This window comes from Solea senegalensis, linkage group LG3 (assembly GCF_019176455.1).
Source record: "Solea senegalensis isolate Sse05_10M linkage group LG3, IFAPA_SoseM_1, whole genome shotgun sequence".
Classification (NCBI taxonomy): Eukaryota; Metazoa; Chordata; class Actinopteri; order Pleuronectiformes; family Soleidae; genus Solea; species Solea senegalensis.
In genome coordinates, this window is record NC_058023.1 from 618823 (window position 1) to 634767 (window position 15945).

The 15945-nt window shown below is 41.8% G+C and overlaps 1 protein-coding gene across 1 annotated transcript in view; it reads right to left on the bottom strand.

The window, feature by feature from the left end:
• plcb3 (phospholipase C, beta 3 (phosphatidylinositol-specific)) overlaps positions 1-12868 on the bottom strand; it is a 52051-nt gene extending 39183 nt beyond the window's left edge. Inside the window, exon 1 of the mRNA XM_044020380.1 lies at positions 12286-12868. Coding sequence (XP_043876315.1) covers positions 12286-12384 — 99 coding nt within the window. The 5' untranslated portion in view covers positions 12385-12868. The remainder of the gene's footprint in view (positions 1-12285) is intronic.
• Between the last annotated feature and the right edge of the window lie 3077 nt (positions 12869-15945).

Consider the following 15945-nt stretch of genomic DNA (forward strand, 5'->3'; position numbering starts at 1 on the left):
CAGAGACCTGTATTCATCAAGCACTAAACACACAATCTGCCCCCACAAGAGCTGGATCAGTCTTATTAGTTTCACTAAACAAAGAATCACATGTACTGTATGCACATGTATGCATCACAAGTGTCAACATTCTTTATCGAGTGATAGTGACTGTGTTTGTGTAGCGGAGCACAGAATAAAAACAAATGCAAGACTATCACAAGAGTAAAGTGCAGAGTGTTGACACAGCTGCATTTCTGCTGTACAGCATTTTCCATACGTACGGTCGAAGAGGACATTTCAAATGTCGACTCCGATTCAACCCACACTGAGTCTACCATCTGAACATCTTGCTTCACTGAATGACTTTGGCCACGGTGTGAGCTGCTGAGATGCTTCACTGACTGAGTGACAACTGCAGGATCTTGCGTGCTCACGTGTACCAACGCGAGACATTTAGGGAACACTGGCGAACTGTAAGACGGCTGGGTAGAGTTTCCAAAACTGGCATCCGATGATGTTTTTCTCAATCTCTCTATCTAACTTTATTTGAGACCAAACCGGTTGAGGCAGATGGCCGCCCACGCTGTCGCCGAGCCTCATTCTGCTCCACACTTCTTCCTGTTAAAAAGATCCCCCCCCCAACCCGACACTGTCCATAACTACTTGGGTGAAGGTTGGATCTGCATACAGTCAACACAATGCTGTAAAATGACTTTACAGTAGATGGGGATTTCCTGTGGGACCAGACTCACAAACATTAACCCAGAAGAATGTGGCCTTCAGGCTCATGTGACCGGTAACATACAGATTTCTAACAAACGCCACAGGGATGAGCAGCACATGCACATATCATGATGATCTGGACTATTTGCATGTCACCACCAATATTTGCATGCCATAACTGTCAAAACTGTTCTCTAATGCATCTTATATGTCATATCAGAGGCTCAAATTTAGGCTCTATTCATTTAGGCCAGTAGTCAGCAATTGGTGGCCCGTGGGCCAAAACCGGCCCGCCAGCATCAGTACCTGGGCCGGCAGATGATTTAACAAATCTGATCTTAAATTCTTTGCTTCACATCAAGTTCAGAGCTCTTATTGTGAAAACAATGTGGACTTATTCAAATAGATCCTGTTGCTAGGTTTGGGGAGTAAAATTATTGTCCGTAAAAAAGAACTATTATCATGTTAGGCTCAAAGAAGAAGCAGTCATTCTTAAAATTTAAACGATGCACAATAAATAATAATAATGCGCATTTGTCTTCGCAATAGGCTGCTAATTAACGACAACGTCCACATTATTGTGAGGTTAAGGCAGCAGACGTCCGTTTTTGTGTCCGACTGCACTTTTGCCTGATAATTTTCTACATGGCCAGATTGTAATGACTGACCGACGTGATGGGACATGCGTTGATTTTGTCAAAAATAAAAGGTGAGTTATTATCTCAAGAAATGTATCATTCCATTTTGGTTTAGGGAGGAAGAGAAAAGCTTGATGAACCACAAATGCAAAAGTATATTCACGACAAAAGCATATCATGGCAGCCCTAAGAGAAAAACAGGTGGTTCCAGCATCTTAAATGAGAGGAACTACTTTTTCCACAATAAATGTGCCATCACTCTGCTTTTGTTTGACAAGAACATGTGTTCATAATCAACAGGTTTCCACATCGTAAAGAAATAGAGATTTTCAAGGTCATCTTTATGTTAGAACAAAAGGCAACTTCAGTTTGAAGTCGCAGCTCAATGTGAAATGTTACGACACCTACACAGGAAGTCATTAGCACAAATCAAAAAACTTTTATTTACAATAAACACGCACCCTACTGTGTGCTTTTTATGTGAGAGTGGGTGGTAAGTCTATAATTGGATGTGGGCCCACTCGCTAATTAACCGCCATGTGTAGAGAGACCTTCTGAAGTCTGACTTTTCCTCCTCACCGCTCATTCTTTTCATGTCCATCATCCTCTTCCCCTCCAATTTCTCTGCCCCTTCTTAATTGATTGAAGATCATGTCTCTTTCTTCATACCCCCTCCAGATGCCCTGACCCTCATTACCTGGGTCACCACACACACACACACACACACACACACACACACACACAGATTATACATCGACTTCCATTCATTTGGACAGCCTCAACAAACCATAAACAGTTAATGCCTTACCCCAACCTTAACCTAACCACAATTCAAATCTTAGCTCTAAACTTAAAACACTTCCTCACAAATGAGGTTCTGCCTCATTAGGACTGGGTTTTTTGGTCTTCACCAGGACTACTGGTCCTGACAAGGTCAGCGTCCGTGCCAGAAAAGGTTCAAAAGAGGTAACACACATTCACTAGATGGATAACCATCTGAGGCTGAGGTCAGGAGGGAGCCACCACTTAATGAGTTCTCTTGAACAATCACAATCTATTAAGAGCGTAAAGACAAACATGTAGCCGTCCCGTCACTCCTCATACATACTGTCCTCACCGCAAATGAATGTGTGGTAAGTCGTATCAGTCAGGAGAGAGGGCCATTAGTGAGAAACTGATAAAAGAGGCTGATTCAAGTGCACCTTTGCTCGGTTTCTGAGTGTGTGTGTGTGTGGGTGTGGGTGTGGCGTGGAGGGAGAAGGCCAACAGACGCTCAGTGCGAGTGTGTTTGAACTGCTGCTTTGGCAACACGGTAAAAGTTGATGACAGTGGGTAACCTTTGGACTGAGAGTGAAGTGAGGAGAGAGAACTGAGGCCAGAGAGGGGAAAATAAAACCAGTAAGTCAAGTACGGTTGCAACAATTACTCACTGGTCGATTATTAATCAATTACTAAATGAATTGTCAACTATCTTGATAATACATTAGGGATAAAGGTTTTTTTGTTTTTCTTTTAAATAATTAAAGCATGTTTTCCAGCTTCTTAAATGTGAATATTTTCTGGTTTCTCTGCTCCACGTAACAAAGAAATCATTAAAAAAAACGTTTGTGGACGAAACAAGACATTCGAGAATGTCAACATTCACCAAACGAGTGCTCGATTAATCGTGGAAATAATTGACAAATTCTGCGGTTCAACATTCACCATTAAGGCTGTGTGTGTAGGAATGTAAGAATGTGACGATAAGATATCCCGATACATTGTGACACAATAAGAAAGGCGATAGGTTTCAAGTCAATTGGTCGGTTAAATACAACACAAAACCAATAAGTACCACAATATTTTCAGTACATTGATATTTGATTACAGCAGTATGTGTAGATGTGTTTTAGATTTAAAGTGTGATGGAGCATTTACCACATTAGGTACCATAAAAGAAAGACAGAATAAAAATAGAACAACTCATTTACACCTTGCATTATTTGAAACAGCGAATATTCAGCCCTACTTATAACCATTATGGTGCAGCTCTGATTAAAAGCCTGCAAGTGTATTTTCCAAAAACCTTTCAAATTAAAAAGAGCAGAGACAAAAGTGGACAAAGAGGCAGCAAAAAGTCTGAAAAAGGACGCAGACAAACACCAAGGAAGAGAAATTGGTTAAGAGATGACAAAGCGTCACATTAAGTTATAGAGATACAATGAGGTCACATGTGTAGTAAATACAAGGGAAGTGTGTATGAAGAGAGCCAAAGAGGAGGAGGAGGAGAGATGGAGCAGTCCAGATGTCAGTCCCACACTTCACATGTGGCTGTGGTTGACCTTCCACCTCTTTCCTCACTCTGCATCTCCCTCCCTCCTTCCATCCCTCGCTCGCTTCTCACCACTCTGTCAAGATGTCAGCAGTGTTTCTCAGCTCAGCGTCACAACTTCATACAAGCCCGTGCTTCCTCCTCCTCCTCCTCCTCCTCTCTGCGCTAAACGTCTATCCAGTGAGTGGATTTTGGTTTTAATGCATCGGAGACATAGAGGAACAAATTGTGCTTTTCTGCAGAGTCCCACTGACAAAGCTCTCCTTTAACAAAAGCGATCTGTTCCTAAGAGGAGAAGTCTTTTCATTTTGAAAAATGGGCTGTCATGTTTCAGGTGCAAAGTATTTTCCGAGCCGTTATAAAACCTCTCTCGTATATCAAGCGCCGCTCGCGTTGTGAGAACAGTAAATGCTAACAGATGAACGCTGAGTGCGGCGTTCAGATGTTCTCAAAATATCTTCCAAACTTGTGTAAGGAGCTAAGAAGCTGCGGTGCATCAGCTTCCTCCGTGTTGTGGCGTCATGAGAAACAACCCGAAGCCAAATAGGATAAAAAAAAACAAATTGACAAAAAAAAAGGAGCTGCTCAGTCCTGCAGAGGGTAAATGTGATGTCATTTAACTTCTAAATGCATTGTTTGGTTATGAAATGGATTCTTCGATTAGTTATTCTGAGGAAATGAAAACGTGATTCTTAGTTTAAGGGGAATAAAAGCTAATATAAAAAACCTAATTATGAATATTCTGCCCATGGAACCACCTAAAATCATAGCAGTGTCTTTGTGTATCCCACCTAAATCTTTCAAGAAGTGAATGCAGTAACACTTAACATGATATTATAGTAACAGCGTGTAATAGTAAGGGAATAACCCTTGAATATTATGGTAATCTGATTTCTAATCCAGGTAATAGCTTGGTAATGCAATTTACTATAGTGTCATTCCTTCGCATGAAAATGTTTGAGAATCCATTTTGATCGATGATAGAATATTATGAAGCTAAAACTCATTGTATGTCCAACAAACATCCATTTTCTCTCTGTTCATCTGAATAAACAAAGCAAGACACACATTCAGTGTGACAGGGTTCATTTTATCACACTTCCTCCACAGTTACGGTGTTTTTAAGATGCGCTAAAAGTGGCCAGGGCCAGGGCCAGGCCTGAGACTGAGCTAAACGTTGGCTGTTTTTAAATGACATACAGTTTCCTGGATGCATCACACTAAATCAGGACAACATGTTAAAAATGTGGAGAGGTGCTGTCAGAGGTTTCTATGACTCATTGATTGAAGAGCCTGCAGGCAGCAGAGTTAGTGTATATTTCCCTCTAAAACTATTTCCTTTAGAGCGGGCAAAGAGTCAGTGTGGGAACTCCCAGCTGTCGGCTAACACATCAAAGCGCTGTGTCGTCTACACATTTGTTGCCGGTGATGAAAGCAGTAGACAGAAAAATGCCTCGTCATGATATCTGGGAACTGGAAACCTGGCGGGACGACGCGACAATGGCGCTAGACCATCTTTGATGTCTTCGTCGGCGTCTGTACAGAGTTGGTCTGAGTGGAATGCAGAGCCATCGACAAGGTCTAACAAAATCATTGCAACCAAATTACAGGAAACGGCCGTGAAATGCAACATTTTATGGTCCGGCGTGTGTTGCTCAAAGTTACGGGGACACAAAGCGGAGCCGGAACCTCAAAAAACATGTTACGTTCCCATTCCTCCATCCAATTAATGAACATCTTGTCATCTTACGCAACTGCGCTCAAAAGCCCCGGTTCCCTCGTAATTGTGCGACGTTAATATAAACAAACAAACAAATCAAGGCCAGAGATGTGGATGAAAACACTTTTTCCTCATATGGTTCTGGGCAAAGAAAACGTGTGGAAGCTTTGTTTTGCTTCGGAGAAAGGTTCATGTACAGTGTTTGGTTTGAGCACACAATGCAGGAAACTAGTGAGTTTACAAAACACAGTGGGTCTGACGCTACGTTCCCCATTCAGTTTAAAGGAAAGGTGGTCTCTCGGGCTTTATGATAATATAATCCAGCTGAATGGAACTCCCAAATACTCCACAGAAGAGGTAAATGTTAATGTTATGTGTTAAGATGATTATTTATTTGACTTCTGTGTGCTTTTAAGATTCGTATCAAAGCACTCTGCAGGCACACTTTGACAGAGTGCCAAGCTGCTCCGTAGACAAACTGTCTGTCTGTGTTTGTTTAATTGCTCGTTTAAGAGGAATTTTAACTGAATTCCAGTTGGAATTCAACTCAATTGAATTGCAGCCCGGCCACAGAGGGCGGAGCAGCAGCGACGGCCGAGGCAAAGACAGAGGGGAAGGAGGGAGGGAGGGAATCAGAGAGGGAAAATGGTTTGGCTCTGGAACCCTTGCAACAAGCTGGAACAGGAAGTCATTCAACGTGAAATACACACCCAGATCAACCACACACACACACGCATGCGCGCACGCGAGCGTGCACGCATGTGAGCGCACATGTGTACACAAGCCAAAGCACAGAAGAAAAAAGGTCAATTTGGAATGCATTCTTCCTCCTCCTTCTCCTCCCCCTTACATGAGTCAGTGTCCATGTTTATGTGTGTGTGTGTGATTTGATGGGCCCTACAGTAGAATTCCCCAGGCCATTAAGAAACAGAGGTTTAGTTGTGAGACCAAAAGATAAGACGGGGAAGAGATGACAGCAGCCGCTCAGTGATAGACCAGTATGGTCTGCAGGAGAGGTGAATGAATCAAGGGGAAAAAAAAAACATGGCATTTGACAGAATACAAGAAAAAAGAGAAAAGGAGATAAGAAGATAAATATAGAAATAAAGCCATATAGAAGAACACAGCGATGAGGAAGTAGAAGGGGGAAGAACGGGTTGGGGGTCAAAAGTGGGGTTTTTCATGTAAACAAGCGGCACTGCCCTTAGGCACTTTCTGGTTTGTGTGTGTGTCCTAATTCTATTCTCACTTTGCCAAGCCCTTAAAGGAACACGCCAAGTTTTTGGGACGACAGCCCAAATGGTCAAATTTCCCTATAGAGCACTGCAGTCGCTAAAATAAAACCACTCTGTTCCAATCAGACGACTCATTTCTGAATGTTTACGTTGTTTTATTAGCTAAAATAGTTACTTTAACATGGTAATCAATACATCATAAAGGACCGGTGTGTACATTAAATTGAATATTCTACCCATAAGTATCTTTGCATGAAAGTATACATCGCACTTGGAAACTTACTTTCTGGCATGCAAAGGCCACCGTAGTTCCCTGATGCTCTTGAAAAAGGGGAGAGTGTTACAGACTGGACCTTTAAAAGGTAACCGTGAAACAGAAAAACTCCTTTTATTTTTTCTGTGGCACAATCAGGCTATATTGTATTAACTTCCTGAAAAAATGTTTTAACCCTTCAACACCGAGCGTATCGCAGGTGACACGTATGCGCAAGCGCACTTTGCATTACCGTAATTACTTAAAACAGTTCCAACAGTTTCTGAAAGCTCAGAAGTTGCACGTCACAGCCAATGTGTGGTTATTACGGTAAAGAAGCCGACGAATCAGTGTCTTTGTCACAAGAGAGGAGAGAATTGGAAAAACGCCTGTACATAGTTTGCATTTTCCTGTACAGCGTTTTTTTCTAAATAAAACAACTTATTTTTCTTTTAAATTGTTAAAAATAATGTTAACATCCCATAAATTGACTGTAACTGCCAGATATTGAAAGTTATTCTGGGGGAAAAAAGGACAAAAGCCTTTTCTGGCACTTTTATGCTTAAAATAAGCAAAAAAAAAAAGTCCAGACAGACATTTTAGGCTTAGGCGTTAAAGGGTTAAAATCATTCACATGTAAAACTGATTTTCGAAAAAGAATTGAAAACTACGAGAATTTGTTATTGAACATGCTTTGAACATTTGTTTAATAACAAATTCTCTTAGTTTTCAATTAATGATGTAAGAGTTTGAACCCAAGCACCAACAGAGCTAGTTTAATTTTAACCGCAAGAATAATGGAAAAGAAAAACGGGCGGATAAGATTGATTTACATTATGGATTTGGCAGGAAATCCACTCGAGTGCCTCGTGGGACTAAACAGGAAAATATGCTGTTGAGTTCCTGACGAAGTAGAGGCGTTATTCAGGGGACAGTAGGGGATTAATGGGGAATGGGCCCTTTTTTTTCACTGCAGACATTCCCACATGTTTTAACAGGAAAAGCACAGGTGTTTCTGACATCATCAACAATGTCTCTGTTCACTTCAAACAAGACAGGACAGGGAGCCATCAGGGAACTCGACCGTCAGCTTTTCCTCGTATGACCTGTCAGTTTAGATGATTTTTCTCTGTGTCGCGTCAGGTGACTGTTCAGGTTTTTAAGCCAAACTGTTTTATCTTGATAATCATAAAATAAAAAATTAGTTTTAACGGCTGATTTAATGCAATAATTGCTTCAGCACAGCCTTAATATGCAAATAAGATGCCAAAGTCCACTTCACTTAACAATGCTTTGTCAGCAATTTGGAGTGTAATCTATCTATAAATTGCAGGGACGTCGGTCTGTGTCTGTCAAATATCTCTCAAACCGATGGTCCGATTGATTTCACACAGGTTACTTGCTACCTGCACGAGTAAGTGCGGTGCCACGTTTCGGTAAAAGAAGCACACATTGGCTTTCGCCGCTCTACTGTAGCCCCTCCCCCTCTCACTCACACAGCACTGTGGGCTACCTGAGAGGATAAGCATCGGCGGGTAAACAGTTAAGCGAGTGCAAGATGTGTAGGTGATTATTATGTCTGACCTCAACAATAAAGACTCCCTGAATGCGGTGTGCCTGCATTAAAATGAGTCAGCGGATTTTGCAACAACACGCCAACAAACACTGGCATGCAGTGGCTATTTAAAACTATGCCAAACATGATGTGCAATAAACTGACACTTCGAATAGCCCAGCCTACTTTGGACAGTCTTTAGACTTTGAATAAACCAACGACGATTCCGACTGCAAGGTCCCAAATTTAAACGAGCGATAATGGTCCCGAATTTAAGGACGTTTCGGAATCCCACACATGCAAAGCACAACCAGCTACAGACAACAAGTGGCAGACAGAATGGCATCTTGCCACTCTAATTGACATTGACATCAAAGATATTTTTAACACCACTCATGCAGCCCATCTTTGACATATTCGCCTAATCTCACGTGCATGCACAAAAATACAGTAAAAACAGGCACATATTGAACAGGTCCTGCACTAGTTATATTAAAAATGAGAAGATAAAAACCTTCCTACATGACCATAGGTGCGAGAGTGAGAGTGAATGGTTGTTTGTCTCTATAGGGCCACACCCTGCGATGGATGGATACTGTTAAATCTATAGATTGCCATTGACAGCCTGGAACATCAAGGGTTGTTAATCCAAGAGAGGCTTGGATACATGTGGATGGAAATGTAACCTGGACGTACGACAAGTGGAAATCAATGTGCAAACCCTTTACGTGACTCTTCCTTGCCTTAGTGATTGAGGAATTGAAACAGTAGCAACAAATCAGCTGATAGGAAGCTGCCTACAGCTAAAGATTTGGGTGGCTTTGGAATTTAGTTCACCTTTGCCACTACAGATACTGATTCACATCCCTAATTATGTAAGATATACTTCAGTGACTTTGCTTTAAGTTCAAGGAAAGTAGAAGCATGACTTCTTACAATCGGACAAAACAGGATAACTTCACTGAATAGACATCATGATTTATTCCACTAACTCCCTTGAGATCAAATCTGTATTATCTCAACCTCTTTTTGTGATTAGAGTTCACGTCTTTGCTGTATATTTCCTAAAGCAGTGTTCCAATTCTCCAAAAAAGACAATTTGCTGATGGAGAGAAATGAAAGGGAAGAGGGGACAGAGGGAGAGGCGGACGGGGGAGAAAGCATGCACATGTTTTCAAGTGTTCACACACTTAATCTGCCACATAACCATTTCCTGGGAATTCCCTTTGAGCGGGTGAGAGAGGGAAGAAGACAGAGAGGGTTAGTGTGTGTGCGAGTAAGACACAGAGAGAGGGAAAGAGAGAGAGGAAATCAAAAGGACATGGCATTCACTGTTTGCGTGACAAGATCCTTCTTTGGAGGCCACACACAAACACTTGTGCACACACATCACGTCATGATTCCAGAGTGTGTGGCTCTGTTGCTGATAACTTGTTTACTTATGTTGACCATTTTTAATGGCCTTTGGCAGCAGTTTGCATACAGTACAAACAGTGCATGCAAGTGTCAACACCACACCTGACCACATATCTGCACACATATGGTAATAACACCTCACTCTGCAAGATGTGGACAACCCACAGGAGGGATGAGTCGCTACAGTACTACACTAGTATATGTGTCGGGCTGATGCTGTTCAGAATCAATGGCTTGGATATACATCCATCTCACTTCTACTGCTTGATCCTCCACATGAGGGTTGTCCATCACAGGGCCACATATAGAGACTCTGATACAACCCAAAAAGCCTAAAGTTCAGACAAATTAACTATTTATTCAGGGTCAAAGTCAAATTCAAAGTCCACTTTCACACTTTTGCAGCACCTTACAGCTGTTGTAAATGTATATATGTATACATGCATACTCAAAGTGATTATTTCACTCCTTTTATCACAATAAAGAGAGTGTATTCGGCTACAAACGATAAAAATCATGTTTTATAACAGCCCAGGTCAGTCAGAATATGTGTTATCCGGTTGGAACATGGTGTTTTTAAAATGTTTCTATGACTAGGTGGTAAGTGCATCAACACTAAGATGTTAAAACTACTGTATTGGACAGATAGGGGTATCAGACTATATTAAATGGGCATAGTCTTCCAATTTCCACTCATGTGCTGCGTTTATCATCCCTTTTTCCTCTCAATAGGAAGACTATTTACAAAACTGACATTAAGTGCTATCGAACAAGAGCGGAAATTAGGTACAGCGACCATTAGCTCCTCAGGAAAATGTTTACTGATGTCATAAACTCTCCAACTCTCATTCAAAAGGACTTCTTTTTGCAAGCACCGGAGTGGCTCCTTGGTTTCTGTCATACGTCCTAGGCTCCATTTTTTCCAAACAGGAAGACTACATGCATTTCTCTCTGTTGTAGACAAGAAAAAGCACATATCTCACATACACGTGTGTTGTAAGTCACAGACGGGGGTTCCTCCAAGTGGAAGACACAGGCTTTCAATGGCAGACAGTGACTTAGTTAATCATCGATGGCCATTCAGACACATGGACACACACTTTCTCTGGAGGAACACACACACACACACTCACTCACTCTTATTATGATGGGTTTAAGACAAAATATGTGGCAAGAAAAAAAACATACAGCAGCATCATAGTAAAGTTTTACAGCCTTAACACAAAAACAAAAGATGATTGATTTTTCACTCAAGGTGACACAATCTGTGTGCTTGGTTTGAACCCAAACAACGTCTCCTGATTTCCAGTTTGACAGGTCACAGGTGTTTTCTCCTCTGATCCTCGGGAGGAAAGAAAAAAAAGGCACAGATGCAGGAGGAGAAGAGAGAGAGAGAGAGAGAGAGAGAGAGAGGGAAGAAACTAAACTCTTAAACTAAACCTGAGCCTGGTACAAAACCGGCTGAACAAGAACACAACAACACACACATTCAGGCTCTGCTGCCTGCTGGCAACTATGGGGGAATTTTTTTTCTACGAGAGCCTCTGATTCTCACACACACACACACACACACACACACACACACACACACACACACACACACACACACACACAAGCAGTGTTGTAATGTAACAGAGTGCAAATACTTTGTTACTGTACTAAAGTACAAAAATCTGTCCTTTACTTTGTTTACTTTAACTCCACTCCATTCCCTCCAATTGTCTTTGTTGCTCGTTACTACCAAATAAAATCATTAGAAGAAGAGTTGGTATTATGGTCTGTATTTATATAGAGCTTTTCTAGTCTTGACGCTACAGTTTTGCCATTCACACGCTCCAACATGGGGTTTAGTGTCTTGCTAAAGGACACATATAGACTAGCAGAGCCAGGAATTGAACCCACAACCTTCCAGTTGAAAGACAACTTGCCCTATCCTTACTCTTTTCAATCCTTAATACTTTTACATCTAAAACATAGATGTACATGTCATATCAGCACATTACTTGTGATACTTAAGTACAGTACATATCCTATAACGTATACTTTATTATAAAAGGGACGTCAACTTCTACCAAAGTCATTTTCTGGTAAGATACTTGAGGTACCTTTACTCAAGTATCCCTTCCTTCTAGGTACTTTACACAAGACTGCACACAAGTATAGTGGGGCTACTGTGTTCACCGCAGGACTGAGTGAGTGCACACACACCTGCACCCAACACATGCTCATTAACTGTGTCAACACACACACACACACACACACACACTGGGCCTACTGTCAAAAACAGGTTGTCATGTCTCGTGTCGTCTCTTTAAGTCAAACTGACTGTTTAATGACACAAACTCTGATTCATGACTTCACTGGAAGCAGCCTGTTACACAGTACACTGTTGTCGAGTAGAGTAGAGCACGCTGGGCTACGGGGAAAGTTTCAAACATTTTCTCTTCCTCACCTCGTCCCACTTGATGAATTTCCCTCCTTTCTTCAGAGCTTCGTGGACGCACACGGGTTTGAGCTGCAGCGCGTGGACTCCCGGCTTGGCCCCGGCCATGGCGAGGGACTGCCTGCCCGGGTGCCAACGCCTAAACCCCGGCTGCGGTGAGCTGCACTCCTCGGAGGGAACAAAAACGCGCTTCCTTCCTCCGCTTCCACCCCGGAGTTCCTTCTTCTTCTACTACTTCTTCTTTTCCGGGGAGACGACGGAGGCGCGCGGGCGGGTGGGGGCGGTGGAGGGGGGGGGAGTAGTCTTTTCACACGCGGACTTCACAAAAGTTTAGGAGAGCTTTGCGGAGAGTTTGAAGAACATGAGTGGAGTCCGGGAGGAAGACAGGATTTGGCTGCTCCAGCGCGCACCGCCGCTATCTTGTCCGCGTCCACGCAAGCACCGCGGTGGCGCGCATATAATTCGTTTTTATTATGCTTTGATTCATATGTTTGTTTACTCGTGTAGAATCCTTTAATCGCGCACTTGAGCGATCCTTTCCTTCCTTCCTTCCTTCCTCCCATCTGCTCGACCCTTCTCCTCTCCTTCAACTCTCCCCTCGCCCTCTCACTCCTCCACCAACTTTCTCTGCTTCCTCTCTCTCTCTCTCTCTCTCTCTCTCGTGTCTCCTCCTCTCCTCTCTACATGTTTTCTATGAGGGGGGAAAAAAGAGAAGATTTCAGGATGAGAGAGAGAGAAAGAAGAGAAAAAGACAGCATCTGAGCGAGCTGAGTGGATGAAATGAGAGAGGGGTTGAAATGTAGTGAATGATGCCACTGACATGTATAGAATGTCAGATTATGAATACTAAATGCTGCAAAACTGTCTGCTACAACTTAGAATGTTGCTCCACTGTTGTAATATTACACTTCCCTTCAGTTAGGAGACTCAAATTAAAAGAATTGTCTAAATTACACCAGCTATTCTTGCTTTTCTTTTCATTATTTTATAGAAAAAGGTCAGAAAGTGTCAGTTAAAGTGGTTTGGCACAGTGTCCCACAGTAGGTGCCTGCTCAGCAGCACATAGAAGACATAGAAGATATATGTCTACAGAACACTGAATAAAAATGACCAAACATGACAAAGACACAAAGAATCAGTGGCTGCAGATATAATCGTCTAACAGTGTGTTCATGTGTGTGAAACAGAGGCGATTGGAGCTGGAAGGAGAAATCAATCTGGTGACGTGATCCTGTCTGGGCTCGAGATATCCTGACGTTTGTTCCTCAGCATGGAGTCACGCACTTAACATAGATCATACGTGTCCCATAATGCAACTCCCGTAGACGTCACAGACCCTCCTTTTCTGGCAAATACCCAGAGTCGGCCCAAGGCACTGATTTGGTGCAATTTATAGTGTCACAATAGTATCAATAACAGTCAAGAGGGAAGGGGGGGAAGTCAGGTTAGGGCCCCATAAAGGCTTGGGTCGGCCCTGCAAATACCCATTAGTAAAATTTGTTTTTTTCAAACTTTGAAAAACTTCCAAAAGACATTTTTCTTTATTTATTTAACTTTTATTTAACCAGGAAGAAAGAAATCTGTTTTTTAATGAGGGCCAAAAATAAGCCTCACCAATTAAGTTATTATTCAGTTAAAATAATATGCCCACATCCACACCCACACACACACACACACTATAGAATACAACTGTTGAACATAAAAATCAAAACCAGTTCAGGAGAAAACAGCAGCAATTTTCTTTTACAGTGCCTCAGAGTACTGTATGCTGAAGAGCCATTTCCATACGGTGACCTTGATGTATTAAATCTGGCTGCAAATGTCTTTAGCAGGACAAATATAAAACTCAGAGTGCAGGTTAATCAAAGCAGACTCAAGCTGATTAAAAAAAAGTCAGAATATAGAAGTTGATAAGCTGATATTGACTGACAAAATGAACTTGCTTCATATTTACCTGCCGAAATAAAAGTGTTATTGATCTTGTTTTTAGTTTAATCTCACTGGTCGAGTCATTTCCTCAGCGTAATCTAATGACGTCATTGATTCTTTGAATTAATCATGCCTTTAATTGCTTTCCCCAGCGCTGACACTGACAGATTACTCTTGTCGTCGGTAATGTTATTAAATATGAAAGCAGTTATCACAGTTATTGGAAGCCGGTAATCAACTTCGACTTCATTGAAAGCAACATGAAGCGAGTGTTCGTAGCACTCGGGCAGTCCCATTGTGGCATAGTTTATGAATGATGATATTATTAAAGTCTGGAACAGGAAATGATTTCCAGGATCCCAGGTCGGGTCATTAGGTAACTTTTCCCTCTTGTCTTAAGAAGCGTGAGAGCAAAGGAGGCTGCACAATTCCAGTCCGATCTGTTCCAAATCCTGCTGCCAAGCAACATTATTCTACTTCTCATAAAAAAAAAAAACATTATGGAGCAACAGATTTTTTGGCAGCAACTCCCTCACTACACCCAGCAGGAATGTCTGCTATGCTGCAGCCTGCTGACTGACCGACTGAGTGAGTGAGTGATGGAGTGAGTGACTTAGTGTTGGTGTGTTTTTCCTTGACCAGATCCACAGAGCGGAGGAGATATACAAAAAGACAAAATAACATATGTAAACTCATTGAATGTATGGGTCAAACTGGGTCAAAGGTCACAAATGCTTTTACTTTGTCCCCTTAACCCGTAGAATCCATAACTATGTTTAAACGTACAGTATATACTATAAGAATGGGCAATATGGAGTGTGTTATATCCTTTTTTTTTCACTACTAAAAATGCGATATGAAATGAATCTTAACTTTGACTCGACAACACGGAAGAACATGAAAAAAACATAAAGACACACCCCCAGGATGTCCATATAAGGAATAAGGATTTGTGTATTATTACTGCTTCAATTTACCATGGGTGCACCTGTGAGCAAGTTTCCTGTGCATGAATTAAAAAAAAAATGTTTTAATTCAAGCCAACTTTTTTTTTACTTTTTATTTAGTACTTAAGTATTCACTACTTTCCACCTCTGGCTGTAACTGAGACCAGAACTCAGACTCATTGATTAATCTGTTGAATCATTGCACGCACACTCACACAAATGCGACCTCTCAGATGACAACAAACAAAAAGAAGATGGACACATGCATTTGCATTCTCTCAGCAGCATGGCACACACACAAACACGTGAAACAGGGATATTATATTTCTCAGACACATAATAACAGCCCTCCTCTCTTGTACACGCAAATACTCGTATTTTTAGATGAACAATGCTGCGTTGAATGCTGCATTTGAAGTACAAGCACCTGTGGTGTCAATAGTCTGCCTCCACTCACCTCACCTCACCTCTCCTCTATCTCTCTGTATGAATACGTTCTTTCTTTACCTCCCTCCCTTTTCTCTCGGCCACATTCACAAACCCGCTTCGTCCTCAGTGTTTTTCCTATCTCGCCCCCTGATCCCACAGGTGTCCCTCTCTCCCATGGGATACAAATGTATTGTTTATTCAGTAACAGCAGTAAATACTGCTCAGTCTCAGGCAGCAGTTAGTCATTGGCTGCTGGGTCAGGACCCACGGACGGATGCAAATGCATGTGTCCATCTTCTTTTTTGTCTGTTGTCCATAAAATGGACTTGTGGTTCATCTGTCATATATATATATGTACTGTATA